Genomic DNA, 27297 nt, shown 5'->3' with positions numbered 1-27297 from the left:
TACATTTATCTCTAAACTTAGTTTTGGGTTGAAAACTATACGTTATCAGCGAATTAATTAGGCGCTTACTAGCCAGAATTACTGTACTATGTTTAACTGTAAAAGCACGAACACACAATAGAATTACACAAACATACATCAAAAGGAAAACTAAGAAAACGTGTTGATAAGTATCACTGTCGATTGAAGGTAACGAATTAAAAATCGGGTGGTGACTTTTAATCATGATTAGTTTAATTTTTGTATTAGTTATTTTTATCCGAGAATGCCCCCCTCTTCGCTACAGAAAGCACGACTACAACTTAGACAACTAAGTTATTATGCCCCATTACGACGATTTGCTAATCTCGTTATTTGTAAGTTTAGTTATTGCGTAAGATTATTGTTTCCAGGCCCGTATCGTCAATAGGTACTGTGAAGTGAAGCAAACAATTTACAAATGAGCATCGCAGCAATATTTACAACTGATGGCATTAACCTCTACTGCAGGTGAAGGTAAAGTCTCGAACGGAAGGCGCAAAACGATGGAATCAAGTTGATTCCTGATAAACTGAGAAAACATTTTATGGGCAAGCAATGTAAAATATTGACCTTAATTCACTAGTGTTAGAATTGGGATGGGAAAAATGGAATATATACTTTTAAGAATACCTGTCGGTAGGAATACTAAACTACAAAAAGAACCTGAATCACGTTTTGTGTCCTGGGAGGTCTGGCATCCACCTTTATTTTATCATGCAGAACTTTTTCATTAAACCTCTGGCCAAACCTAGCTCCCAGGTGAAGGAGTGTGCGAACAGTGCATTTTAGAACGATTGCTTTTGCTGTGCTCTTTTGCTGCGCATTCATTATTCTTAAAAGAAATTTCACAGCCGTGAGCCACAGGAGCCATGTAATAAATGTATAAAAGAGTTCGAAAAAACAGGAAGTAAGATGGGAAAGGAGGCATTGTACATTTCTAATAGCTTACAAAATAAGCAGCTACAAGTTACAGCGGATAGTTCAAGGAACCGCACTTTTGCGCAATCAATGCACGTGGTAGAATAAAATGCGGTCGAATAAAGGTAATGCGAATAATAGCTTATTGGCTTGTGTTTCTTATCAGCGGTAGACAGGGTTGCTATGATTGTTTGAACACTTGTTAAGATAATTTTATGTCGGTGGTCCAATTCGCTTTGTAAACCAGGAGCAATAGAAGGGAATTGCACGGATGAGAACGATACAGCATGTAAATTATTCGATATGCTTATGGTTTTGAAACATACATTTTCTAAAATATGATCAAATTGAATGTTTATGCCTACGATGATGACAAACATAAAGACATAAATTAAAATAAGAGAAATAAAATTTTCCAGGGAAATATTCTTGTTCAAATGACCAATTTAAACTGCATGAATCGATGCACTTTAAACTGCTCGAAAGAGCAGGATGTTCGGCGACCCGCACACTGTGATAGGCTTTAATAGTGTGCGTGATGTTGAAGATCGTGATAGAGTGTGAGTTTGGTTTTATTCAATATTTGAATTTGAAACGGGCAGCTTGCTCAACTGAGAAACACTCAATAATATCAAATGCTACTGACAGCTCATCATTCCTATTCTCTACCGATGTATTCGGAAATAATTAATCAGTGCTCTACTACCATATCGTAAAAGTTTAGAATCATGTGTTTAAAGAACAGAGCATGGTTTTATAAACTAACTTTGCGTTTGTTCGAGCATAGGTCATCGAAACGGTAAACCGGTTTGTCCGCAACATAGATGTGTTGGTGCACACAACTGGCGCAGTTGACGACGTTTGACGATGTTCTGCAAAGCCAGTCTTCAACATCCTCCGGTCGACGAACGTTGCCGCTGAGTACGCTCGTGCGACGTAAAGCAGCAATCAGCTTGAATGGTGTGTATTGTGGTTAGAGAGTGGAATTTCTGAATTGGGTTTTTGCGGAAGTATTCGCATCGGTTTAGCAAATGAATCAATACCAGTGAAGTAGCATTAGTTCTAGCGATAGTTCGCCGTCAACGTTGTCGGTGAAATGTCCAACAAGGCAGCGCAGGAAGCGGATTTCACAGTTCAATAGCTCGCGGAAAAGGAAATGTGGTCCGCCGCTAGAGGTACCACCAATCCAGAGCTGGAAGTGTGACACTGTGTGTGAGTGCGTGTGGATTGTGTGTGCATGCGACAATCGTCCCACCGCTGGAAGCTTCGAGCTGCGCGTGTAAACGGCTGGAGTGAAGGAGAACGAGAGCAACGCGAGAGTTTGCTCAAACAAAGAGCAAGGGCGAAGAAGAGAAAGAGTCATAAGTTGAAGAAGAAGAAGAAGAGAAGAGGAAAAGGAAGAAGGAATAAGATAGCGCTTTCGTGCGAGACCATGTGTGTGCGTTAACGTGGGGTTCAGTGTGTGCGAAAAGAGGTTGGTTTTCTTTCTTTTGGGTGCGGTGTCCAGACCGCGTGCGGCTGCGGAGAAGGGAAATTTCCCGAAAGTAAGGAAACTGGGATGCTTTCCGACACACAACTCGTACGCGTGTAACACACGGGTTTTCCAAACCATAAGATCGCGTTTGCTAGAAATACGGAAAGATAAAGAAATTGCTGGTGCACTAGTGGTGGTGTTTGATCTGTCCTAAAAGGATTATACGTTAAAACCTATATCGTTCGTTGTATCTGTCTATTATTCGGCTTTCCAGAGCATAGATTCGTCTTCGCCAGACATACAGTTGCTGCAATAGCCAACAAGGGAAGCGATCATCGTCATCATCAGCAGCATCGAGTGCGTTGACACTTCGCGAAATACAAAAAGAGCCTTTTGCTCTAAAAGGTAAGTTGTCCCGGTGTTCCGGATGGGTCTTGGTTTTGGCCGAGAAAATGCACTTGCCAATGTAAATTTTTTCGTGTGGTCTAACGCGTTCGATTGTGAGTCACTTTCGGTGGATTACTGTTGGCAAGAAGCAAACTACATGCGGCGATGCACGTCGTTGTGTGGGAATAAGGCACCAGGGCTACACTTCGCGCAATAAGAATAGGTCCACTCGTTTGTTTGTAAAGTGCACCAGTAACTGTGCGAACTAAACCCGAGTGTGATCGTTGCTTGCGCCTCTGTGCCGTATTTTATGGACCCTTTTTTCGTCTCCTTTGCAACACCGGTGGGAAATGTTTCACATTACTATAAACTTTTACATTGAGCTACTTAAGCGTCAGAAAATGTTTCTGATCCGCACAGTTGATGTATGATATACGAAACGTGTAACCATTGATGAAACGTAAACGTAGACGACATTCGAGCACGTACTGAAAGGACCAGGTGAACATAAGAACAAACTTTGTCGTCATTCGGAGTGAAACTCGCAAGCAAATGACCGAAAAACGTTTGTGTTTTTTTGTTTGCTTCATTTGCCTTCGTTTCCATATTCGTGCTAGCAGGCGCTTGCTGTCTCGAAAACCACATAAAATAAAGAAATAAAAAACCTGCAGCTTCTTTGTACAACGAAATGTGTTTGTGCTGGAACGAGAACAGCCCGAGGACGGGCGGGGAAAGATGGTTAGGCGCCTTGGCGAATTTCTGACGATTCATAATGCTGCCGTATTTTCGCGAATTTACGGCAATGCCTGGTGACGCTTCTTCCAGCCGGCGCACAAATGTTTAAATGTGCGGTCGTTTTTTTGGGTTTCATTTCGTAGAACAGGCAGTTCATTAAAGAACTTTTTTGGAACCTTGATCGTAGTAACCTATTCTGGCGTACATAGCAACGTTTCGAGAACAAACAACTGTCATACGCAGAGAATGACTCATTCGCATTTTAGCAACGATGCTGCAGCGTATAGAGACGTTGTAGACCGGAGAAACGTCAATGCACCCCGGCCGGTTCTCACGCTTCGTTGATCCTCTTTCCGGTGATCATCATAGGCCTGTTTGGGGTCAACATGCAATAAACATGGTTCCTATGAACCGCAACAAACAACGAAATGCAAAAATGTAAAGTTGTTGAAACTTTCATCCGGTTGATGATTCAGACTCGAGGGTACTTGAAAGCAATATGTTTCAGCTATACAGCCCTTATCGTTTGTTGTATTATGGTGCAGTTACCTACGAGCGCGACATATTGCTTTTATGCTGCTCGTGTGGATAACTGTTACTTCTTTTCTCGATCCCCTCCCTCTTCGTTCCATGCACCGAAAAGGAAAACATTACGAGTTCAGTGACACGAACTTGACATGTGTACAACGATGGACCGCCTCAAATGTCTCCATCTCACAGGAAGTCAGCCGAAAGACGCCGCACCAGTATACAACGAAGACCTCTTCATCATCACGCTCGTCAATGGTGGTGGTGTTTCAAAATTCGATAATCGAATTGAACAAATTGAATTAACGTCCCTTCGTAAGCTCGCACCAGCCCCTAAGGAATGCTGCGAACTCGCTGGAGAAGGTCATATCAATCTGGAACCATAAAAAAACATGATAACACGTATTGAAAAGTACTTTTGTTATTATTGCAGTTGGAACCTGAAGGGAAAACACTCATTTTAGACATGAGTCACCTGATGAGAAGCTATTTCCTGCTTCTACTGATGTGAAGGGTCTCCTGCCAGTGCTCGGAAGTAGAAAACTTGATCATTTTGTTCCGGAAAGAGAATAAGGCGCCCGGTAGACGCTGTGAGCTGGCATTATTCATGATCTCGCATGCCCTTTGCCTCAATGTCGGTCCGCGCTGATTCATCGATAAAATATGTGCCCCCGGATGATGGTTTAGCGAAGCTCTAAAATGGTTCAACGCCACCCACCTTTGGCTCATGAATATTGATGTCCTGCTGATGCTTCCCGGCCGTAACGGAAGGACGGAACGGAGCGTACGGAAAACTAGCGTCACTCTTGAACGCTTGCAGGAAGGATTAAGCAATTTAGGTGCGATTAGCGTGTCTGAAATTGACACAGGCTCACAGCTAATTGTAGGCTGGTTATTTAAATGTCCATTAACATCCTAGTTATGGCATCCCTTGTTGCCGTCCGGTGTTCCGGTGATGATTTACATGCAAACGCTAACTAATCCCATGAAAGAATAGTGTCCCAACGAGAAAAGCGTCTTTGAATCATGTGCAGGAAAACGGAACGGATTTAAAAAAAGAAAAAGAAACAGAAAGGGAAACCCTTGGCATTAGGAAAATGGATTCGTGCCTTCCGAGGATTCTTAGGGACGTGCTTTTATCCGTAAAAAAAAAACCAGAGCCCATCGTACACGCGTAATGCTGCCTTCGGGATATCCGTAGGTTTCGTCCTTGCCCTGCATATTGTCAACGAGAGCAGGTTGTCCCTGACCTTCGCACATCCGGTGTTGAATTTCCTTTCACTCCCGTTTGGCGCGTGCCCAAACCTACAAGTGGACATTCAAGAGGTATAGAGATGTCCTTTTCGATTATATTCTTATTTTTTCTTTGCATATGCGGAAACCCGCTGTCAGCGACTTGTTGCTCCGCCTTACAATGGACGGTTGGTGCGAATTGGGGTAGCGTTTCCTTCGAATTGTTCTGAGCCCCCCGAGGGCGTCCGAAGGAGCATCAAGCAAGAACAGGATGCGTACACAAACAAACGGTCCACGGCCCTTTTTCCTGCTAATGGTAGGAACGATTAGGCTTCATTGTACCGAAGCTAGATGGGATAAGGGCTGTAGCGTTCCAGCATCCCCCCCGGTCACCGCAAAATTCAAGGCAACAAGCCCCTCGGGCAGTACTCTCTGCAAAGATTAGTGTCACTGTCGGTTGTGTCGGTGGAGGAAAAGACAAACTTTTCCTCAAACGAAAACCGTCCATCGGAAAGATGATGATGAGAGTGCAGCTTTTTTGCGTTCCCTTGTAATTATAAAGTTATCGGATGGTTTTGACAACGCACCGGAGCAGAAGATGTTCAAACCAGAACCGAAGCCATTTGGGTACATTTGGGTACATTTTGGGTACATTTTGAGACATGTCACTTCGTTGGTAATTATAATCGCTTGTGGTTTGTTTCCTCGTCTACCGACCACCACATCCACGTTAAATGCATTCTGTTGAACTTCGGATTGCTTCACTTGCACGCGGCAGGGTTTCAAGCTCAAGACAAGCTTGTCAACCTCTCCGACCTTAGGTGTCTTGTGTGTCGTGGTTCGCGATAACTTGCCGACTCCGAACGGTTCGTTCAGTTGCCAGAATGTGATTTACATTTTGAAACACAACGCGTCAAATGTCGGCGCTTTCTTCGGAGATTGTTTCTAGGAAAACGAACTTTTCCTCCAGCAGAAGGACAGTTGACATTTGAAGGCGAACGAGCTGACACACAATTGTAACATGTTCCAGGAACATGGTTGAGTAAATCACGCAAAAATGTTGTTAAATGCAGGAGCAAGGTTTGTCGCTGCAAACGCATCTCTGTCACAGTTAACGGTTTGCTTTAAGCAGGAGGATATTTTAAAATCAATCTGTTGTTCCTCAGAAACGAGATTTGCCTATCTTTTCTTAATGTAACAAGAGTCCAATTGAACAAAAACTAGTCTTTATATCTAACACCCGTAATCCTCGTTCGATAGTGGTGCTTGTATTGGCTACTTCTTTCCCTTCAACATACGACTTGCACATGCTTCTAACACTCGCCAAAGGTTCACACTCCCAGACTGGAATAAACCAACGGTGATTGATTAATGATTCCGCAAACGAACTTCCGGTGGTGGTAATGTTGTTGCCATTGCTGTCGTCGCCATGCATCTAATAGGGTTAGCAAAGAGGGTAGAAATAGAAGGGAAAGGGAAGACATTTCCTTTGGCCAAACTTGCACACACGGGTTCGCACTTGCCTGGCTGGCCTGTGGCCGTATTGTTGTTACATTTTGACGTCCAGCCACTTGTTGACGTGTATTTTAATTAATAAGCCGGGACGGTGCGTCCAATGGATTTGCTGTGGTATTAACTCTCCGTGTGTCTCTTGCACGGAAATTGTGACTGATTTACATTTCCTTTCTTCTGATTTTTTTTTGTTTTCTTATATTCCTGGAGTCTTGGCGCCAGTGCAGAAGAACTCGATCCCGAAGAAATATAATAAATTGTACCTTAATCCTTATTCGTATCCAAATACATGTGCAGTACAGATAACATATTGAAATCCTAAAACAAACCCTTTTTCATCCATATGCGTTTGTTTCCATATGCATTGGGCAATATTTCGTCTTTTTTAAATGCGATCTTTTTTCCCCCGGTTATATTTACCCATTCAAGTTTATTATGAGCTTAGCACACGTCGTCTGCACGTTCCACCCATTGTTATGGACGCTATGGAGTGTTGTTTTACATTTTACCTGCCACCGTAAGCCTCTTGAACTTCACTTCAAATAAAGTGTCCAACTTGCGTTGGGTGCATTCTTCTTTCTGCCAAAAAATGTTATCTTTTAGTAGCAGTGTTTTTCCTTTACCAACAATTTACCAACTTTATACGGTTTTGCGGTAACGTGTATGGAGGCAATTTGTTGCTGGTATATACTTCGCATCGAATGGTCTTATGGACAAAACACAACCCGAACACAACCTGTAGAGTAGGGATCGTTGAACACTTATCGCTACAGTGTGGTGCTCAAAAGTTTTTAAATCTTCGCGGGTAAAGTTTTATTTTCACAGTCATGGTCATCGCAAATTTGTTTCCTACCCGGCACACGACTAAGCAATGTTTTTGTATATTACGTATAAACATTGTTTTTTGTATATTACGTATAAACATTGTTCAGAACGGAACGGCTGGTTTGAATTGTGTAAATTTGTAACGAGTAGATTCGAGTAGGCGTTTGTTGACTGCGTTTCAAGACTGCAATTTTTTACCAACGCAGCAGGCTAGATTAAGTTTTTCTTGTATCGTAGCACTCTCTTGCGTTTGGATAGTGGCACTAGAAGCACGCGTTTACCATTTTTAAAATAAAACACAACGTAGGAATTAGAGGAAACTAGGAGCAATAGTTTCAAGAGGCAGTTTCGAACAAAACAAACACACTTTTGAGCGTTTTTTTCACCTTCTTTTACAATGTTGATCCTTCTTTCGGTTGAGCGAACCATATCAAAACAACGTCAAGAACAAAATATGTGTTTTCCCATGGTGATGATATGGAACGATTACGGGCTGTCGTGATAGAAAGATGTTTTCGACGCCATGTGCAAGAGGAAAGGTTAACAATCAGAACGTAATGCGATGGAATGAGCAATAAAGATTGTTTTTCCGCTGTGCGTCATTACGATTACACACGAGAAAAAGCTCAATTTCAAGTGTTCTTAGTAATAAAGTGCACTCAAATGTTCCAATTTGTTCTTTTTCACTCGCATATCTCGCAACTGTCTACTTGCTGGAAATGGGGAAAAGAACAACCGTTCGTTTTATCGTTCTGCAGAAAAAAAGTTAGGTTAACCAAAAAAACATTGGAAAGGTCAAACTACTAACGAAAACATTTCATCTCGTAACTTTCCCTTCGGTACAAAATATGACATTCAAATAGGTTGAACCAAACCTATCTCATCCCCGCATCAAGCAACGGTTCAACATATTTGAGAAAAGATGGGCAAGAAAACCGACCACAACACAAAAACTCCACATTTTGTTTGATGTTTCGCCACCGTCGATCGTTCCGGGCTTGCGAAATTCAAATATTTATCCCCTCGCTTAACTACTCCCCTTTCCGTCCCCGGTCTTGTCTGCATTCGGTCCATGGGTAAAGCGTTTTGAATTCATTAGAATTAAATTGAAATCTGATATTTTTTGTTGATGCTCATAGAGCTCTTTTCACTTGACTTTTGGCGCAATGGGAATCAATGGTTTTATTTTCATACCAAAATTAGATCTTTACTTGAATGGGGGAAAAAATGGCTCCTTTCGGGATGAACAAAAAACATCCCTCATCTCTCATTCCATTACATCGATCCAACGAACCCACAACATTAAACTAATCTCTTTCCTTTCGACTGCTTCCTTTACGTTCCGTTTTAGATCGCGTGTGTCATCCAGAGGACGGTGCATAACAGCAGAGATAACAGGAAGAAAGCAGTAGAGGACCGGAAGTGATCGCACAGCGACGGCGCGCATTCCTGAAAGCAATAAAACGGCCACGGCAGTAGCAGTAGGATAACGTCACTCCTCCCGGCTCATAATACACCTCCAGTAGGAGGAGGAATTTTGTTGAACAGCAGCGTCTGTCTGCGGTCTTCGCTTCGCTAGGAAAAAAAACTCCATCAAGAACACTTCACTTTACTGCCTTTCGGGAGGAAGACACCATTATCGAGGAAGGAAGGCGCAAGTAATAATATAGCAGCGCTCCGTAGTGCAGCGGTGTTGTGGTAGGGATCTCTCTCTTCGGCCAAAATGCGTGAATACAAAATCGTCGTCCTCGGCAGCGGAGGTGTCGGCAAATCGGCCCTCACAGTGCAGTTCGTTCAGGTTAGTGATTATTTTGCAGGTTTATTTTTTCGTTCGCAGACCACCACCATGGGACGTTCATTGTTTCTCTTTGAAAACTTTAGGGACATATTTATGTTTAATAACACATTCCGTAATCTCGACTATGGAAACCGCTGTGGGGGGAAGGTTGAGATTGTGTGTGTTTGCCATTTGTACAATCTAAGGATTTTTTGGTTCGTTCTTTGTTGTCGGCTGTTTCCGGCGTTGATTTTTCTCCTCTCACAGCAGGGTGGAAGGAAAACACACTCAGCAGGGGAAAAAAGCTGAGAGCCTTTTTCCTCAAATATTTGCTCCCATACTGTCAGCAGCGCGCCTCCATGGTGGAATGGAATGACTTTGATGATGATATTACATCAACCGACCAGCATCCAACCGATCCTACCATCGAACCTCCTCCTCCGCCTTTCAGCTGCCCGTTCTGCCCGTCGATCTCAAGCCCCGCCGTCTTGTGTATCCGCTCCATGTGTTCCATTTACAGTGCGACGCACTGTTTGCATTGTTTATTTGAGTAACCGTGAGGAACCTTCCCAACCTTCCGACCTGTGTGTGTTGTGGGGCTTCGGAAGTGGCTAAAACTTTCATTCGGCCAACTTAATGGATGGAAGCGCACGCAGCGCCGAAGAGGAACGGCGCGAGAGGTAATGTACGAGCTTTTGCATACTTCTCGGTTCCTCGGTTCTCCCGCAAAGGAAGGCCAGAAGCGGATGCGGAAAGTTAATTTCATGAATTTCCTTTGATAGAAGAGAAGGACCAGGAGGAGAGAATACGTTGGATGCGCACGTGACAAGCCACCATCCATCTCTCCTCCGGGTTGTTCCGTGCGTCCGACGGTGCGTTACGATGTTTTCCGATGAACCAGCAGCGCGGGGATGTGTCACAAGTCCCCAGCGTTTGTTGGTCGTGCAGCGCCACCAAAAGTTAGTACTTGCGGCCGGGCTGGTTTCCGAACCTTGGGAGCATCATTATGGCGGAGGGAGAGCCAGTTCCCCCCACCGTGAACGTCCTGGGGAGCCGATACATCCTTCGAGGTTTTTTGTAAGCAGGAGCGAGCTTTCCGTGGGTTTGGTTTTGGTTTTAAGGTAACATTCCGATACGTAAAACAGTTTTGCACCGACTGGATAAATTGTAAACGAGTTGATCCTCAGCAGATGAATTCCCTTTTTGAATTCTGAGTTCCTGAGAATGGGTCGAAAGAAAATACCATACCCTCGAGAGAGAGAGAGAGTTAGAGTTTACCTCGAGCTTTACTCATTTAAATGAAAGTTTTTGGTGGCTTTAAATGAGAAAAGTTCACCAATAAACTAGTTATGGTTGTGTGGTGGAAGTACCACATCTGAAAACCGTTGAAATCATCTTTTACTGCAATTCTTGTAAGCAAAAGTCTATCATCTAATAAGTGACATGATATGCAGCTGCATCCGCCTGATGGAAATCCTATTACGTCACTCTATTGTACTCCAACTACTGCAACCTGCTTTCTCATTTTTCATTCTCCTTCAAATCCCCAAGATGTCCCCGTTGGGACATGTTTTATTATCGGTTCCTGCCGAGCTTGTCGTTTCTTTTTTGCATAGTCAACATAATGCTGTCCACTACTTGCCAAGAAAACGTATCTGAAAGCAATTTCTCAGCTCAATCTTGCCGTGCAGTCCACTTTCCGTTGTGCCTTCATTAGGAAAAGCTGGGTCGGAAAAGGATTCCACTTTGGTTTTGTATGTCTTTCTCGATTGGATCGTTTGGCTGCACATCATCCCGTTAGTATGAGCCTGAAGTATTCTTGTTTGAGCTAATTTCTGGTGGTGAATTCCTTTTATATTTAGCAATAACCCAGTTTCATCAGGGAAAGCATATCCGAGTAAGATTTATAGGAACAGAACTTGTCTGTGCGAAGAGATATCCATTATTTTATTTAGTCTTATTACCTGTATGTACATCACAGTTTTGTTAATGATGATGCAATTCTGATGCAATATCGTTCATTTGGACCTGGTTCAAATAACTTTAACGCGCTTTAAGGAACAATTTGGGGAGCTGCTTCAACGTATGACTTTTTCAAATGCACGTCAGTCCCCCCCTTGAACTTGTGAATCTTCCCAAACACCCAAACTAAACTATTTGCACAAACATTATGACTCACTACGACTCGTTTCGCCCAGCGCCTTTCGTTCGGGGAATGTTGCCAAATTACAATTTACAACGCAAACGGAACGGTCCGGTTTGAACTTCGCACTGAATGAAATTGTTTCTGATGGAACCCATATTGAATGGGGATGACGAACGGGGGTCGTTTATGAATCATTTTGTGCGAAACTTGCCAACAACACACGCAGCCTTAATGGGATCTAAAATATGCATGTAGCTCAAGTGGAAAAACTACCCCGAGGGCGTTCTGTGCGTCTGAGCTTTGGTACGACTTAAAACTTTCTCTTCATCGAGTGGTAGAATCCTTTCGTGAAAGAAAGCTGGAATTTTTAATAATTGGCTATTATAATGTAACTTTACTGCAATGCAGATTTGATACATCACCCTTTCGAGCACCACAAGCAAAAGTTAATATGAAACACTTAAAACGGTCCTATGCGATAGCCTTTTACCCTTGAACCTATCAAGTTGTAGCGTTTCCTAGTAATTGTAAGAGTGGGTTAAAATTGGAAGCATACGATGAAGGTTGCGGTAATCATGAGAATTACCCACTCTCGTTCGAACAAAATGCTACGAACTAGTTTTGAGTAGCAACGGTCTGATAAACATGATGCAGAATGTTTGAGTTAATTTTTGCTGCTAATTTAATTGCATTACTACTCGTTTGGGTAGCGGCAACCAGGGACGTGATAACGTTTACCCGCAATGAATAATACATTTTCGCACGTCTCGCTGGAAAAGCAGTTAATCCAATTAAACAAATCCAGCGGTTCGGGTAGTTGGGAAATAACTTCACAATCAAACCCTGCGCCTCGTTCTGATCACTTTGTTTGTTTATTTGTACAGCAAAAATCCATTCTACGCGATATCGTTTAAAGCAAACAGGATAATTTTGCATAACGAATTTCATTTCCCACACCCACCGTGTGTGTGTGTGTGACCGTGCTCTTGCTAACGTAACGTTTGCGAAGTTTATGCGGTTGGCACACAGAAGGCATCGAATAAAAAAGGATACGACACCGACGACGGCACACATAACTAACGTCGAGGAAAAGTGTGCCCCTGAGAATCCGGGAGAGTGGGAGCGAAAATGAAAAGGCAACCGAAAGAGGACGTACATACGGTACGTGACACGGGATGAGACTCGAGGGAAGGACCTGTTGCTGTTGGCTTCCTTGGCTTTCCTTCCTACCAAACTGCGCCACGGAATCCGTGTGGGAGAGAAAAGAAACGGGAGGAATAATAAATGAAGACGTTTGGCAAATATGAACCTTGGTGGTGTGAGCCTACGGGCCCTTTCCTTGCCGGTCCCGCTACACGGGCCGGTTGCTTCGGCATTCAGCAACAGGAGACGACTCCTTTTCGGAGACGCCGAAGTGAACTGGATCGACGGAGAACTCCTTCACATGGCCAGGGCTTTGCTCCACGAAGACAAAGCATCATTGGAAGCCGTCGCCGTTTTGGTAATGTGATCTGAAATTAGAATTATTTATAAAATACCTCTCTCCCCCTACTACACAGACCTCCCCATGGGAATGATGAAGCTCGTCGCGATGTATGGTATCTCGGCTTCTCTCACCTTTGACAAATGAGCTCGAATGAGCGAAGCACCAAATAAATTGCCTGGCTCCAAAACTCCGCAATGCTATGTCTGTCCTGCGATAAGGAAGAAATGGCGAAGACGGCAATTGATATTGGCACGTGTTTTACCTCGGTTGGATCTCGGAAGAACATGCGGTGCCTATTTTCCCCCCGTTTTTATGTTTCCATGGCGGGTCTGCGTGAAAAATGGCAGGTGTCTAACCTTTAGCTTTCTGATCCGAAGGGAACAGCAGACAGCACTTCCGGGAAGTGAGTGTACCTTCGCACAGAAACACGACGAAGGGAGGGGAAAAGTAAAAGGGAGTGATGCCCCAGTCCGATGCCAGTGTGTTTCAAGGACGTCATCGGAGAAGGGTTTGCAAGCGTGAGGAATTGTGCGGCAAGTGCCATGTGACAGGTGACTTACTTTCGTTCCGAGTCGGAAAAAGGATCAGTTAATGGTAGAAGTAGGAAGGGAAGGAGGGCTTCACGAGACCGAATGTGTGATCGGAGTTGAAAAATTGTATGTCGCACCCGGAGACTTGCCGAAAGCAAAGCATTGGCAAAGGTCAAACGAGAGTGAGGATAACATCGTTAGAGTTTAACAAAAGCAAAGGGACAGGCGCCACTCCGGTGTCACTGAAGACTGGAAATGTCCATTTGAAAGGTTATAGCCACATGTTGGGAAAGGAAATATTGAAATGGAAAACGGAGAATCTATGGAGGATGAAGCAACCGCGTTTCGAAAACCCCTCCACGTTTCACAAACTATTATCTGAAATTATTCTCCAATATATTGTCGTCGACTAGCTTAAACGTGCAGTTCTATTTAATACTTAACAGACATTAGAATTTTCCCCCCTTTTTGAAACTGTCGAATTTATTAATTGAAGTGATCGAATGTAATTACGTTTGAATGAGGTTATTAATTTGGTGATTTAATTTATTGGCGGCAAACTTACCGACAGTCATTTGGGGAGACCATTTTGTGGTTGTGCATCGGTTCCCGTAATCAATCGACCCATTTCCTGCCCTCAAACTCTCTCCCCACCATTAACGATCCGAATAATGAATGCCATTTGCTTGCCTTTCCTCCTTTGCTCGCTCGCTCCTTGCCATCGACAAATATCCTTTTTTGTTTCCACTCCATCGCTGGAAGGTGTAAGTGGCATATCATTGGTTTAATGCTGACTATTAGCTGACTGTTCATTGGTGGCAAAATGGATGAAATGCATTCAATAAAGGGTGTTTATAGCCATGGTTGTTTCATAGCATATCAGTCGTATTGGAATAATGGAAAATTTTAATTTATTCTTGCTATTCTAGTTAGTCAAATACAATGTTTTATTCTTTTTAGATATCCTGTAGCCAAGCTTTTACCAAGCTAGGCACCTTGATATTTTTAGGTTAAGTTTACTGAAATAAAACACCCAGCGATCCTGTATGAAGGAGAACCGATGCTGACCGGATTAATAATGGATACGAAATGGCCACACCAAAGGGCCAGAAATAGCCGTCGGAAAAGCAGTAATGCTGTTATGGTGGGAAACCGAACAAGATGTCGTCATGTTGCCACCGGAAGCTGTCGGCGGGTTACGACCGGTGGTTGTTACAACGAGCGTTCGATCCTCCTCCTGCTCGGTCCATCCTCGTCGTTCAAGGTGATTGTTTTTGAAAAGGGTGTTCGCCGCAGACGTAGGTCAACCGAACCGAGCCGACTTACCGACGAATCGGGGCGAAAGTAAAACCCTCCCCCGTAAGGGCTTACTCTGCTCGCCGGAACCAAGCGGATTTTTCTTCCCCACCTTGTTGACGACTTGCCAAAATCGAAGCCTTGCCAAACAGAAAGCGAAATTGGATCGATCGTCGTAGCCGCCGACGGTTTGTGCTGGTTTATGGCCGCCCTCGCAGTTTACGTCATCTGCTTCCTACATCGGCGGCGGCGCGGTCGTACTTCGTGTTCGGTTGTTTGCGATACGATTTTCAAATCCCATACAATTTCCTCTCGACCACTATCCATCCACCGTTACCGGGTTTCCGGACGGACGGATTTAACGAGTTCCTCTCGAAATTGCATAAAAATCCAACGCCAATATGTCGACCGAAAAAAGGTCGGCCTGTGATATTTTTGGGCATTAGACTATACTTTTGTGTGCCTTGTTCTTCCGCCCGCCTATGGCAATAGTTTCTACCGCTGGTCATGGATATCAAATTTGCGTTGATTGACATGTGCCAGAGGGTCGTAAACAAATTATAACACATCTTTACAGTTCGTGTTCGTCTCAGATCCAATAGTCTTTGAATATTTACGGTTGGTTGTTGCAGCTTTTATTGTTTTATCTTAGTTTACATTTATTTGGAATTAAATCACGAAGAACAATAAAACACAGCCGAAGTGTTTCGGGATGAAAAGAAAGAATTAGAATTCCCATACGTTCATAGTATCGAGAAGTTTCATCAGCATCGACAAAACAACAATGGCCTGCAATGGTGAACCCACGGACAATTTTAAATCTTAGTTGTTCCGTTTGTTTACCTCAGGTACGCTTTGTACACGTTTTGGTTCCTCACAACTTTTCCTTTTCCGTTTTACCTTACATAACATACATACATTTCCGTTTGTTTCTTCTAAAGTAGTTTCGACTGAAGACTTTGCAGTGGTTTGCAACTGATTTCAATCCATTCTTCGGTTGGTTATCCCAGTTGCTATCCTTCACGTTAAAACTTGTTTTGTACATTCATTGGTTAATGTGTGTTTTAAAAAAATAATTTTAACTATGTTCTTTGAAAATAAATAATTTTTCACTCGATCTATAGTGATGGCGGAAGTAGCGAACCCCGTTATGTGGCAGCCTTTACTGCACCATGGTTTGGGAGGCTCGCCGCGAGTGCTCAAGAAATGGGGTCGAACGGTTGAACGACGACAAAAATGCGACAAACGCCGCCCGCACCTCGGCCAACCCTTTTTTTCCGATCATCGCACAAACTTTCCGTCGCTTGCCAGGGGCATTACATGCATTTGTATCGAACGACAAATAGACGTCTGTTACGACGGATTGCTGTGTCCCACGTGTTCTGGTCCTACGAGCACGTCACTCTCCTGTAGTTCTTTCCCTACATTCTTTCCCCGCATTCGATCAATTTATCTCTTTCCCTCCGCTCCCCATACACTGTTCAACCCATTCCACCCGCTCGTGTTGTCCCCATCGACGTATGTCTGCTTGCAGAGTCATAACTATTATCGCGATGATTGAGATCAGACTGTCTCTGCTGCTGCCTGTCTTTACGTCAGCAGTGCCCCTCCTGCAGTGTGGCATTCCCGCTGTAACGGAATTGATTTGTCTCCAATATCGAATTCCGGCCGTGTTCTGGTTGACGCACGCGAATACTTCGAAGTCAGGCCACGAAACAACGGGCACTGTTTTGACGATGTCTGGTGGGGACTTTTGTGGTACGCGGGGTTGAACTTACCAAACTCTTACCACCATGTTATCTAGACACCGGGCTAGACCGGGTAACCGAGGAGGAAGAAGAATGAGCCATGGATTCCCGCAATTCCCGGGCAACAACGGAGTGAACAGAAGATGTAACGAAAGAGGTTTATCTTTTTGTCTTTTCTTTTAGACCACGGGGAAGGGTCAGAGTCCTTCGCTTACGATGACAGTTGTCGCTGCCGCTGGCATTCATTCACGTCCGAGGAAAGTCCTGCCGCGAAGAAGGAGGAAAACAAAACACAAACAAGTTGTGTTTGCTACATCCGTGTGTTGGCTTCATCATAATTGATAGATTTATTGTTTTCGGATAAGCTACAAGCCGGCGGCGGCGGACGGGATGGACAGGGGGAAAAAGAAGGTCCTGTCACGAAAACAACAACGGTAATTGCTCATCATTGCAGGCTCAGCAGCAACCCCGTGTGTGTGTGTGTGACGGAAGTAGCAGCTGTTGGTCTCGGGTAATAGCGTGTCACTTCGATCGGAAGCAAACTTGTATTTGCGAAATGTCCGTGGTGAGGTCCCCCGGAGGTCGGAGGTGATGGATGGATGGATGGATGGAATATCCTGTGATCTTGTTGGTGTTGTGAGAAATAGCAAGCACCCGGACCTGACGTGAACTGCCTGCCCGTCTGTGTTCGGGGCGTTAAAGCGATTGTGGCGAAGGAAGGGCCTCTTATCCCCCTGTTTGCTGGCCTGCGGTCGGATGGATGTCTGTTTCCGCGATGAAAGCCGTATAGTAGAGGTGTAGCAGCAGCAGCTGTTGAAGTGCGCGTTGTACACGTTAGAACGTACACGGTCCCGCCGACGTGTTGAACATTTCACTCGAGCGAGAGCTACAAGCTCTCCTAGCAGCTCCCTCCTCCAGGGCGTCGACGTACATATGTGGGTCATGAGGACGACGACGACGTACAAGACTGATTATTATGGCGTACCCTGGTCAGCGTGGAACCCGTGACTCGTTCCATGAATTCGCGACAAGCGCGGAGGACCATCAAGTCGAGAGCTTTGGCTGGCGCGGAGTTGCATATCGATTTTGTTCGGAAAACATGCCTCTTCGTTCTGCCTTATAAATTACACTGTCCCCGTGGCGAGGTGTGGAGGGTCTCTTGTAAATGGTTGTGGCCGTGGTTTAATGCGGTTGTTTATGGACCGGCTTTACCTTAAAACGTACTGTATTTAAAGCTGAAGGTATTCCGAGGAGACGCAAGCGAATGTCATATCCTCTAAGCGTTGTCTAAGTGCAAAACCATCAACTTTAATTCTCTGATCTGCTCTCTGTTCGTAGTCCACCTCACTTTATCACCCAAACGAGTGCTAAACCTGATAACGACACGCTGACGCATTTCCTCTCCGGGCATATTTGCTTCCCTTCTTCACCCACGTCCAGACCTCGGTCCCTGGACCCTCAAACATTGCAATTTCCTCCACCGTCAAGCATGTGATTTGTACTCCCATCGGTCATTCTTATCAGTCATGTTTTTGCAACGATTTTACTTACCCTTGTCAGCCCTCGCTCTCTGCTCCCAATGCCAACGCCAACGCCCTCGACCTCTCGACGGCCTGTGGTGTTGGCGGGATGTTTTGTATGTAGTTTTATGTTTGCATCCCCCCCTCAGAGTGTCGAAATCGACAATTCCCCGGGGATAATGGGAAGTGTTGTTGTGTTGTGAGTCGGTTCGGAGTCCTTTTTTTGTGTGTATGTCGCCCAAATGTACGTCAGCAAAAGACGTCAGCTGATTTTTGCTGCGATTCGCGCCATATGTTACGTCTGGCCTAGTGGGGGTTTGCTCCCGGTGTCTGATGTTTGCGTTTGCTGTGGGCGTGGGTAGGCTCAATGTTTACGAAGCCAATCGCACACACATCACAAAAAAAGGGGGAAAAAATTAGTAAGTTTCAATGGAACGGAACGATACCCGAACGTTGTGATCTTATTTCAGATGTGTGTTGATACTGTGAGGCAAAACATTTTCCATCAATAGGGGGACACACGATGCCTTGTCGTGTAGCTCATTTTTAAATCGTACAGATAACGCCATGCAAAACCTCGCTCCCACCCTCCCCCCCATTGGCTCCCTTTAAGTGTTTGACATCGCCATTATTTTATCATAATCGATCGGATAAGCGGAAAACCCCCCACCACCACCAGCTTAAATGATATTGTCATTCAAAACCCACGCAGCTTGTCTGTCGGTTTATTGGGCGAGTTTTGGAAGGTAGTTAGCATAAAATGCCCGCCGGCCTAGACTTTTATACATTCCATCCCTTCTCTTTGTCCCCCGCGCCTGTTTCCGGTGGCCGCCGCGCCGGGAAACACCGGTTGGAAACGCCGACGCAAACAGCAGGTGGGTCAAGGAAGCGACGCAGGGGATGGAGAGGGGAAACCGCCACCATCCGGTGTGGTGTGGTTGTGCGAAAGTAAAACAAAATCACATACACAGGACAGGAAGTCGTGGGCGCATTTTGTGAATGTGTGCGTGTTCGGCCAGGCGAAACCGATTCCGAAACCGCGAAAGGCTTTTAAGCAGCTTCTGGAGATTCTCGGGATATGATGGCGCCCCGGACACAGATCGGAACACAGGTGCATATGTCACGAGAACGCAATGGTCACAGGCTGTGAAAACCGGGTCCGGATTGTCTCATTCGCGATAAACTCCCTTGTGCGGGGTGTTAGAATGGTCACACTTTCTGTCGCTGGCACCCGTCGTTGTTTGGTGTATGCAAACAGTTGACACCAATCCGCAGCGAGTCGAGCTCTCCGGTGGAGACCTTCCACTTGACCTCCCGCAGAGCATTAATTGAGCGCCGTTAAAACCAACCCCCCTGCCCGACTCACACAGGGCACGGTTGTTCGTGAGTTCTATTCGGTGGCTCGGTTCAGGATTGGATCGAATGACCCTAAAAACTGCTTGAATTCACGCTCGTTGACCACCACCTACCGAAAAGTTAAAAGCACCCAAACCACCACCACCACCAACCGAAACCCCCTGAGGCGATAGATGAGGTTTGCTGTTGCAAAAGTGCGTGAAGCTAAATTGAAACAAGAAAAAAAAAACCGCCACCCCATGAACAACACGTGGGTTAAAGGAGAAAAGGGGTGGGCAGAGTGGTATGGATTTCCATCAGGTTCCATTGCTTCATGTCGTGCACACAAACATCGACGACGACGGCGGAACACGACGTGATGAGGCGTCGGCGCGGAATCCGTGCAATCCAATCCACCTCCCGGTTTTGTTGTTTCTTTCGGAGTTTGTACAGCGTTTTTGTGCCGCGGTAGGTCACTTGATCACTCGATCTGTGAACTTGACCGATAGGTTTACTTTAGACAGAAGTGAATAAAATATAGAAACTTTCCCTGAGAGGGAATGAGTTCGTAAAAGCCCATAGGAATGGATGTTTCCGGTTAGATAGAAAAGGGAAGCTATGGACAAATCACCTTCCAAATTGTCACACCTCAATCATGGGCGCGCTTTATCCTATTAACCTATCAATCCATCGCCGTTACTTCACAAACATCAGGAGGTTAACAAACGAATGAACGAACCGCGACTGGCCGGCCACAACCCGTTTCGGATATGGAAATTTATTGCCGGCGTCTATCCGGGTGTTACCGTCGGACGGACATGTTCGAGAGGCAGGGATGGGGCGGAGGTTCGCTCATTGGAAATTTACGATCGATGCAGTAATATCCCCCCCCACCCACCACCACCATCCCTTCGTTTGGGTGAGCTTGGAGACGATGGAAGGTGGGGTCGTGTGTGGGCCGTCATCGAAATGATGTTGCACACCACCGACCGAGACGCAGATGTTATTTGGTGCAACTGCCGTTTTCGGCCGACTTTTGGGAGAAGGTAATTTTCCCATATGGCTTTTTCTCCCTGGCATGTGAGGGATGGTTTTTCCACCGACCAGAGCTGCACGTGCTCTCGAGTCTGTGCGAGTTCGTTCGGGATGGAGTGATTCGGTTTGCTACAGCCACATAAAAAGTTATCGTCCAATCCACCTCGAATGCTCGTGGGGCTGCTTGTGATTTGAGAACGAGCATTTTTGTAGGAATAATATTGAGTTGCTGTACTTGGTGACCTACCGTCGTGTCGTGGGTGTTGCGAATCCATCAGGTACACATAGTTTGGCGTGTGGTAAATGTCACGAATCACCCACCCATCTGAAAACCTACGGTCCACAGGTATGGAATAACTGAAGCGAAACACCGTCGGACTCGAATGTACTCCAAAAAACCCACGTCCAAACCGGCCGACCGGGCACAAGGGATTCCAGTCAGTTTGATTTACCAAATCAGTCACCCTCGGTGGTGGTCTCCGTTTGCGTGGGAAGAAAATGAGGGAAAATTTTGGCATAATGCTGCCACCTGAATTTTATCACACCAGTTGGTTTTTCTACCAACGTTTTGTTATGTGAGTTAGCTTATTTTAACGTGAATCAAGGTGGTAAAAGATGGAAGTGAGATTTAATGTGAAACTAATCCCTGTTAATGTAAAGTGAACCAGAAAAACTTGTTTGGAACAGATGTTGCTAAACCCCCCCGCTGAGGGTGTACAATTTACACCAAATATGGATTTTCGCTTGACTTTATATCCCCCCCGCATGGAAGTGTAACAAGCACCCCTCTCTCACCCCCCTCGCCAGTGCAAATTGAGGAGGGTAGGACGGGTGGTTAATAATGAACCGATTACAGCCGGAACAACCCCCCTTACCAATGAAGTTGCTTCCCGCCCGTGCCTAATTTTCCTATCCACCTCCCTAGGGGATTTTCTTTCCTTGATTGGATGTAAAATCTAACGATCGTTTAGCACGCACCGAATCTCCACCACACCCCACCCCAAGTCATCCAGTCCCGTACCTCGGTGTGTGTACCGAAAGTAAGTGCACCTTATGGCTGGCATGAAAATCGCTTCTAAGTTCCATAAACTCAAACACACACACGGTTTGTTGGCCCTCTCCTTCGTATTAAAATACCAGAAACACATTGTGTTTTAGTTTGGCAAGTTTCACTTTCGAATCGATCCAAGCGTAAAGGCGAAAGAAACATCGATTCGATTAAACACATCCGACTATCCCTTGATGGAAGGGAGGTCATTCACTCGCCTGTGAAACGATGGTGTGCTGCAATCGAAAAAGTAGTTGCATTAAGCAAATTGAAAGCGTCCATCAAAAAGTGCAATAAGGTGGAGAGCCCCGTTTATATGGGGTCCGTGTAATGATTCTGATGAAACTCGTTTGCACCTTCATCGTTTTCCGCTTCAAAAGATTCGACCGATGAACTAGAAGGATAGTTTGGCTAGATTTCTTTTTTGGGCTAACCGTATGATTTGGAGTTCAAAGACGAGCATCTTCGTCCGATTTGTGTACATATTGTTGCCGTTAACTAGCGGAATGCAGCGTCGTCCTATTCAGAAGTCGGTGGGTTGGTCGGATCCCACAACTAACGGCGCACGGAGCGCAAGTAAATATCTAAACAACTACATCACGTCTGGTTAATGTTTTCCTTTCCGTTCCCTCCGAAACCTCCGCCGTGAAAGACGGACGACGGACTGTAGGTGGTTTACTTTGTGTGTGTGTGCCGAGAGCCTCTAGAACTAGGCCAAATGCATCTCCCATCCATTTCCCGCCAACCTTCCTCCGCCCTAGCAACATACGCCGGCTCTTACATGTAGTCACAAATTGATTTCAACCATTAATCCCTTTCCCCACCCCCCACATTCGTGTGTGGGACCGCTCTCCGCAAGGTTCTTTCCTCGCGAGAAGATGTCTATCGGAAGACGATAGATGATGGCGATGATGATGATGATGATGACGGCGGCGATGGGTGTTGGTACTAGGAGAGGATGCAGTTAACCGATGGTGTTGTTCCGGGAGAAACTCTGCCAAAGCCCCAAGGAGGGCATAAAAAAAGTCCCGGACAGCCTCAACCTCAGGTTTTCCCTGCCTATGAGGTTCCGATGGTGGACGAAGAACGGCAGGAAAAGGTTGCTATTTGCTCGTTGGCAGCTTCTCCGCTCTCCACCAACCAACAACACGCACAATGTTATCATTCCGGCGAGGCCCGTAGCCGATGGATGGATGCAATAAATTTAATCTATTTTCCATTATTTATTCATACGGCCCAGCTGGGCGTTGCTTAGTTACCCGAGGGCTTTTTATTTTTTCATCACTTTTGGCTTTTTCGAACGAGTTGAGTTTTTTGTTTGTTTTTTTGCAGACCTTGTGGTGGCTTCGAGAAACGTGCCACCGTATGAGGTTGGCAAAATAATTGACCTTTACTTAAAAAGGGGCTTGTTTGGTTTTGTACTAAAATTTGTAACAACGGAAATGGAACTCAACTCTCTACAAGAGGAGGAACTCCTAGGGGTTTTTGTTCCGCCTTGTTTGAAAGAACATTTTCTTATCCCACATTGTTTGTCCGGTGATCCGTTAACCCACTCCGCACTTCCCCATTTGTTTGACACTTCGACGCGTATCCATGGGTGGTTCGGAAGTATTCAGAACACGTGTCGCCAGCATCAGATCATCAAGTTTATTTCACGCAGAATCGATCGGACGCGTAGGAGACACCCCCGAATTGTCGAGATGCCAGTGTGGCAATTCATTAGGGCGTGCGAAAGCGGCCGAAAAGTTCATGCTGGTGCCATCACCATGGCGGTTGCAGCAACTTGGTTAAGGAGGAACCACGGTTGGCAAAGAAACTGCTGATTGAGCGCTTGTGTGCGGAGATGGATTGAAAAATTATGTAACGACAAAAATAGACATCCGGCTGTAATTTCGTTAATCAAGTCAAACATTCAATTCCGATTTTCCGGCCCAGGAAGGGAGGGACGGTCGCGAAGTTAAAAATACAACCTCCTCGTCTCTTGCGTAGAGAGCCCATCATCGCCAGGGAAAGGGCCGCCCTGTTGAAGTGCTGATAAAAAACCCCTCGACCTCACGCATGCACTCACGCACACACACACGCGCCTTCGTTATCAACCCCTCGAAATCGATGCCGAGTCGTCGGTATATATTTGACTCGTGACACCCTGGGCACGATGAACTTCTTCAACGTGGCCCTTCCCTGGGTTGGAACCTTGGTATGATAAGATGCACGACATGCCAGAAAGGTCGCTTCACCCGCGGGGGTCTCTGAAAAGATAAGGCCAACTTTCGACGCACAGTGTGTTGCGTGGGGCTGTATCCTTGATACAAACACTCACTCTTCCGTGCGTTGGCTTGGGAAATGAGAAGACCGCCGTTTCCGATGTTTTCTTGGTAGCAGAAGGGGACACCCCCCCCCCCCCCCCCCCCCCCCTCACCAAAGTCACCACCGGCCAAACCCATGGTAACGTGTCTGATAATGAACAAATCAAACTTTTTCTTGCCAGAGTGAAGCCATCCGTTTCGTTGACAGCAAGACACCGAAACGGCGTTTGATTGAGTCACATCCACTCGGTGGGGGGAAAAATGCACACAAGAATCCAGATTCCGCGCCAACTGTGTCACGAATCGCAGGGACGAAGGAAGAACCCGGTTACTATCCGGGCGCAAAACCTGATGAGTGTGTTTCCGTGGATTTTGGTTCCGCTTCGCGAGGAAATAAATTCTTAATGTAATAGACTCGGGCGATAATTGGCGATTTGAGGCAACACACCCGCGTTCGTCCGATAAGCGATGAAGTTTGACGATTCATCGGTACGGTTTCGGTGGTAGGAAAAATAGGAAAAAATATATGTTTCGTGATTCGAGTGATTTGAGTCTGCTTTCTTCGGCCTTCATTCCATCAGCTGAGCTTTATCGTCACCGGGGGGATGAATGACACTCTTACTGTGGCAACGGAGGGTTGCCACATAGAAAGACGAATAAGAACGTAACGTCCAACCTAACGCAACTCCTATACCTTCTTGTGTTGCTTGCAAAAAGCGGTTAAAGGATTGAATGGACAAATATTCTGAAGTACTGGGGAACTGCAAACGTAGTCTGAGATTCATCTTTTAAGCAAGTTGTCGTTGGTATAATGTTTCTAGATGTCGAAAGTCTAACCAAAAGTAATAGAGGATGGTTTGCCCTGCTTCTTTTACACATACTTACTTGAAGCCAAATGATTCTATCCGCGAATTAATTTACCTGGTGATCTATAACCTTCATATGATGGTTTCAGATTCGTCCTTTTGTCTCTTTTCTTGAAAAACCCCATGGAAGACAACCACAAGTTTCCCGGATTCAAAGGACCACTCGGAACCGCCAGTACCATCACCAAACCCACAAGCAGTAGGGTAAACACATGCGGTTTATGTTTCTCCGCACCAGCCAAGGATACAAGAAACTGTCTTGCCGTCCCTACGGTTTTCCAGAAACCTCGACTCTGCGTTTTGCAGACACAAGCTCATCTACTTTTGTTCGTAAACTTTCGCTGGATACCGGGCCGGGTTGCAATTTGTCGGGAAGAAGCCCTTTCTGTAGGGAAGTGCCAGAAGTTTCGTGCTTGTTGGCTACCGTTTCGTGTCCTGTCAGCCATCATTTGGATGTTTTCCCGGTGCGGAAGCTCCTAAAAAGAGAGAGAAACTGTGCGAACGTACATCCCATCCAGTGGGGCACTCAATTTAATTGTCTATTAATTCATTTGTTGAACTGTAGTAGGGTTGCGGTTCTGGCTGTGTTGCGTAGGTGTTCGTATATCACTCGGTCGTTATTTACATTTCTCGTCGTTTTCCAGCGAAAAAGGTATAAACCCTCCAGAAAAAGGCTGTCGGAAGAGGTGGGCAAACGCACCACAGTCCTGAAAGGGTGGTTGAAGTGGGAGGAAGAGTGAAGGAAGTTAATATTTTCGCACCTTCCCTCCACCACCGCCCCGTCGATGCTGTTGATGATGTTGGCGTGGGTCTTCTATTTGAGTTCGGCGTATCGAGTTTGTTGTGGGCGAAAAGTTTAATTTCTGTTGGCAGATTCAATAAAGTGTGTGCGCTATCTTATTCTACACAATCGTGTGGGCTGCCGGGAAATCGTCCCACAAACGGCCAGGCTATTTTCATAACGAATCTATGTCGAGTAGCGAGAAGGGGGGACTACGTGAGGGGTCTTTTCTATCTCAACATTCCCTTGCATTGGTTCAGCTTCCCTTTTTTTAATTTCTCGGTGTTTTTCTCGTTACCATCCTCCATTTTCCGCAGGGAATATTTGTGGAAAAGTACGATCCCACGATAGAGGACAGCTACCGGAAACAGGTGGAAGTGGACGGGCAGCAATGCATGTTGGAAATTTTGGACACAGCCGGCACAGTGAGTATATTTGGTCTGGATTTAAATGTTTGAGCAATTTGTCAAAACGAGCCTCACGGCTCTCTGTCCACAGGAACAATTCACCGCCATGCGAGATCTGTACATGAAGAACGGACAGGGCTTCGTGCTAGTATACTCCATCACCGCGCAATCCACCTTCAACGATCTGCAGGATCTGAGGGAGCAAATCTTGAGGGTGAAGGTGAGATAATAAGATCCCCCGGCAGAAGACTTGAGAATAAGTCAACTAATCCCGACCATGCATCTCTTCTCCCCTCCCGCAGGACACTGACGATGTTCCGATGGTGTTGGTCGGCAATAAATGCGATCTCGAGGACGAGCGGGTCGTGGGCAAGGATCTGGGCAGGAGTCTAGCGGCGCAGTTCAATTGTGCATTCATGGAAACGTCTGCCAAAGCCAAAATTAATGTTAACGACGTAAGTGTCTCGCTTGCCGTTTCTTATGTTTGTTTTGTGAATTAAAAATTTCTTCCCGCTTTCCCATCCCCCTCCACCACAGATCTTCTACGACTTAGTGCAACAAATCAACAAGAAATCACCCGAAAGGAAGCCCAATAAAAAGAAGAAATCGCTGTGCGTGCTGCTGTAAAACCACTGTTTAGGGCACAATGTGTGTGAATGGTTCAACACAAACAACAAACACAATCCGTAGAAACCAGACGAGACGACGACGCTGTAACTGTGCTGCTGTGGCCGCGAGATAATCAAGTGTTAGGACAAGCGATTGCGCTACACGAAGCGCGCCTGTTTGTCTCAGGGGCAAAGGGGTTTGAGAACTAAAAGTGTGAAGAGGTGGTGATTTACACGGGCGTTAAACAAAACGGGGAAAAAAGCTAGCAGTCCCTAAATGTTACATACAAATACACAAACAGACGAATACATACAGAAACATAATTTCCTTCTTTACTATACACACATGTACACAGACATGTTCTAGCCAGGACACCGTTTTTTAAGTGAGGAGTGCACAGACTAAAACAAACACACTTTAAAATCACACACACACACAACTCTTCTAGGGAAACGGGAAAAATTAGATATGTGAGCAAAGCGGACCGAAGGACTTTTTAAGGGTAATAAGAAAGTATTGGGTTAAATTTATCTGATGATCACAAGTAGGCGGTGTATCGTTTCCATCAACGCATGACAACCGATTTGGTGCAATGTACGAAACAGAATAAAAACAACTCTCTTGAAACGTTCAAACAAACCTCTACAAAAAGGAAAACAACATCGCGTAACCAAAATGGGATAGGCCAATTTTTCATCACCGTCAATATCACCACTAAAGAATCCCGATCATTATCATCATAGGAAAAGCTGGACAACAAACAGAGAACAACCA

At 45.4% G+C, this 27297-nt stretch overlaps 1 protein-coding gene across 1 annotated transcript; it reads left to right on the top strand.

Annotated features, from left to right (window-relative positions):
- The first annotated feature begins 1829 nt into the window (after window positions 1–1829).
- LOC131289254 (ras-related protein Rap1) lies at window positions 1830–26873 on the top strand. Its single transcript, XM_058318470.1, has 7 exons — window positions 1830–1899; window positions 2688–2818; window positions 8985–9431; window positions 25825–25932; window positions 26006–26134; window positions 26217–26369; window positions 26452–26873. The coding sequence occupies exons 3-7, from the start codon at window positions 9357–9359 to the stop codon at window positions 26539–26541; spliced, it is 555 nt and encodes a 184-aa protein (XP_058174453.1). The 5' UTR covers window positions 1830–1899; window positions 2688–2818; window positions 8985–9356; the 3' UTR covers window positions 26542–26873.
- The last annotated feature ends 424 nt before the right edge of the window (window positions 26874–27297 follow it).

Source organism: Anopheles ziemanni, chromosome 3 (genome assembly GCF_943734765.1).
Source record: "Anopheles ziemanni chromosome 3, idAnoZiCoDA_A2_x.2, whole genome shotgun sequence".
NCBI classification, from domain to species: Eukaryota; Metazoa; Arthropoda; class Insecta; order Diptera; family Culicidae; genus Anopheles; species Anopheles ziemanni.
This window is presented reverse-complemented; position numbering and strand designations above follow the sequence as displayed.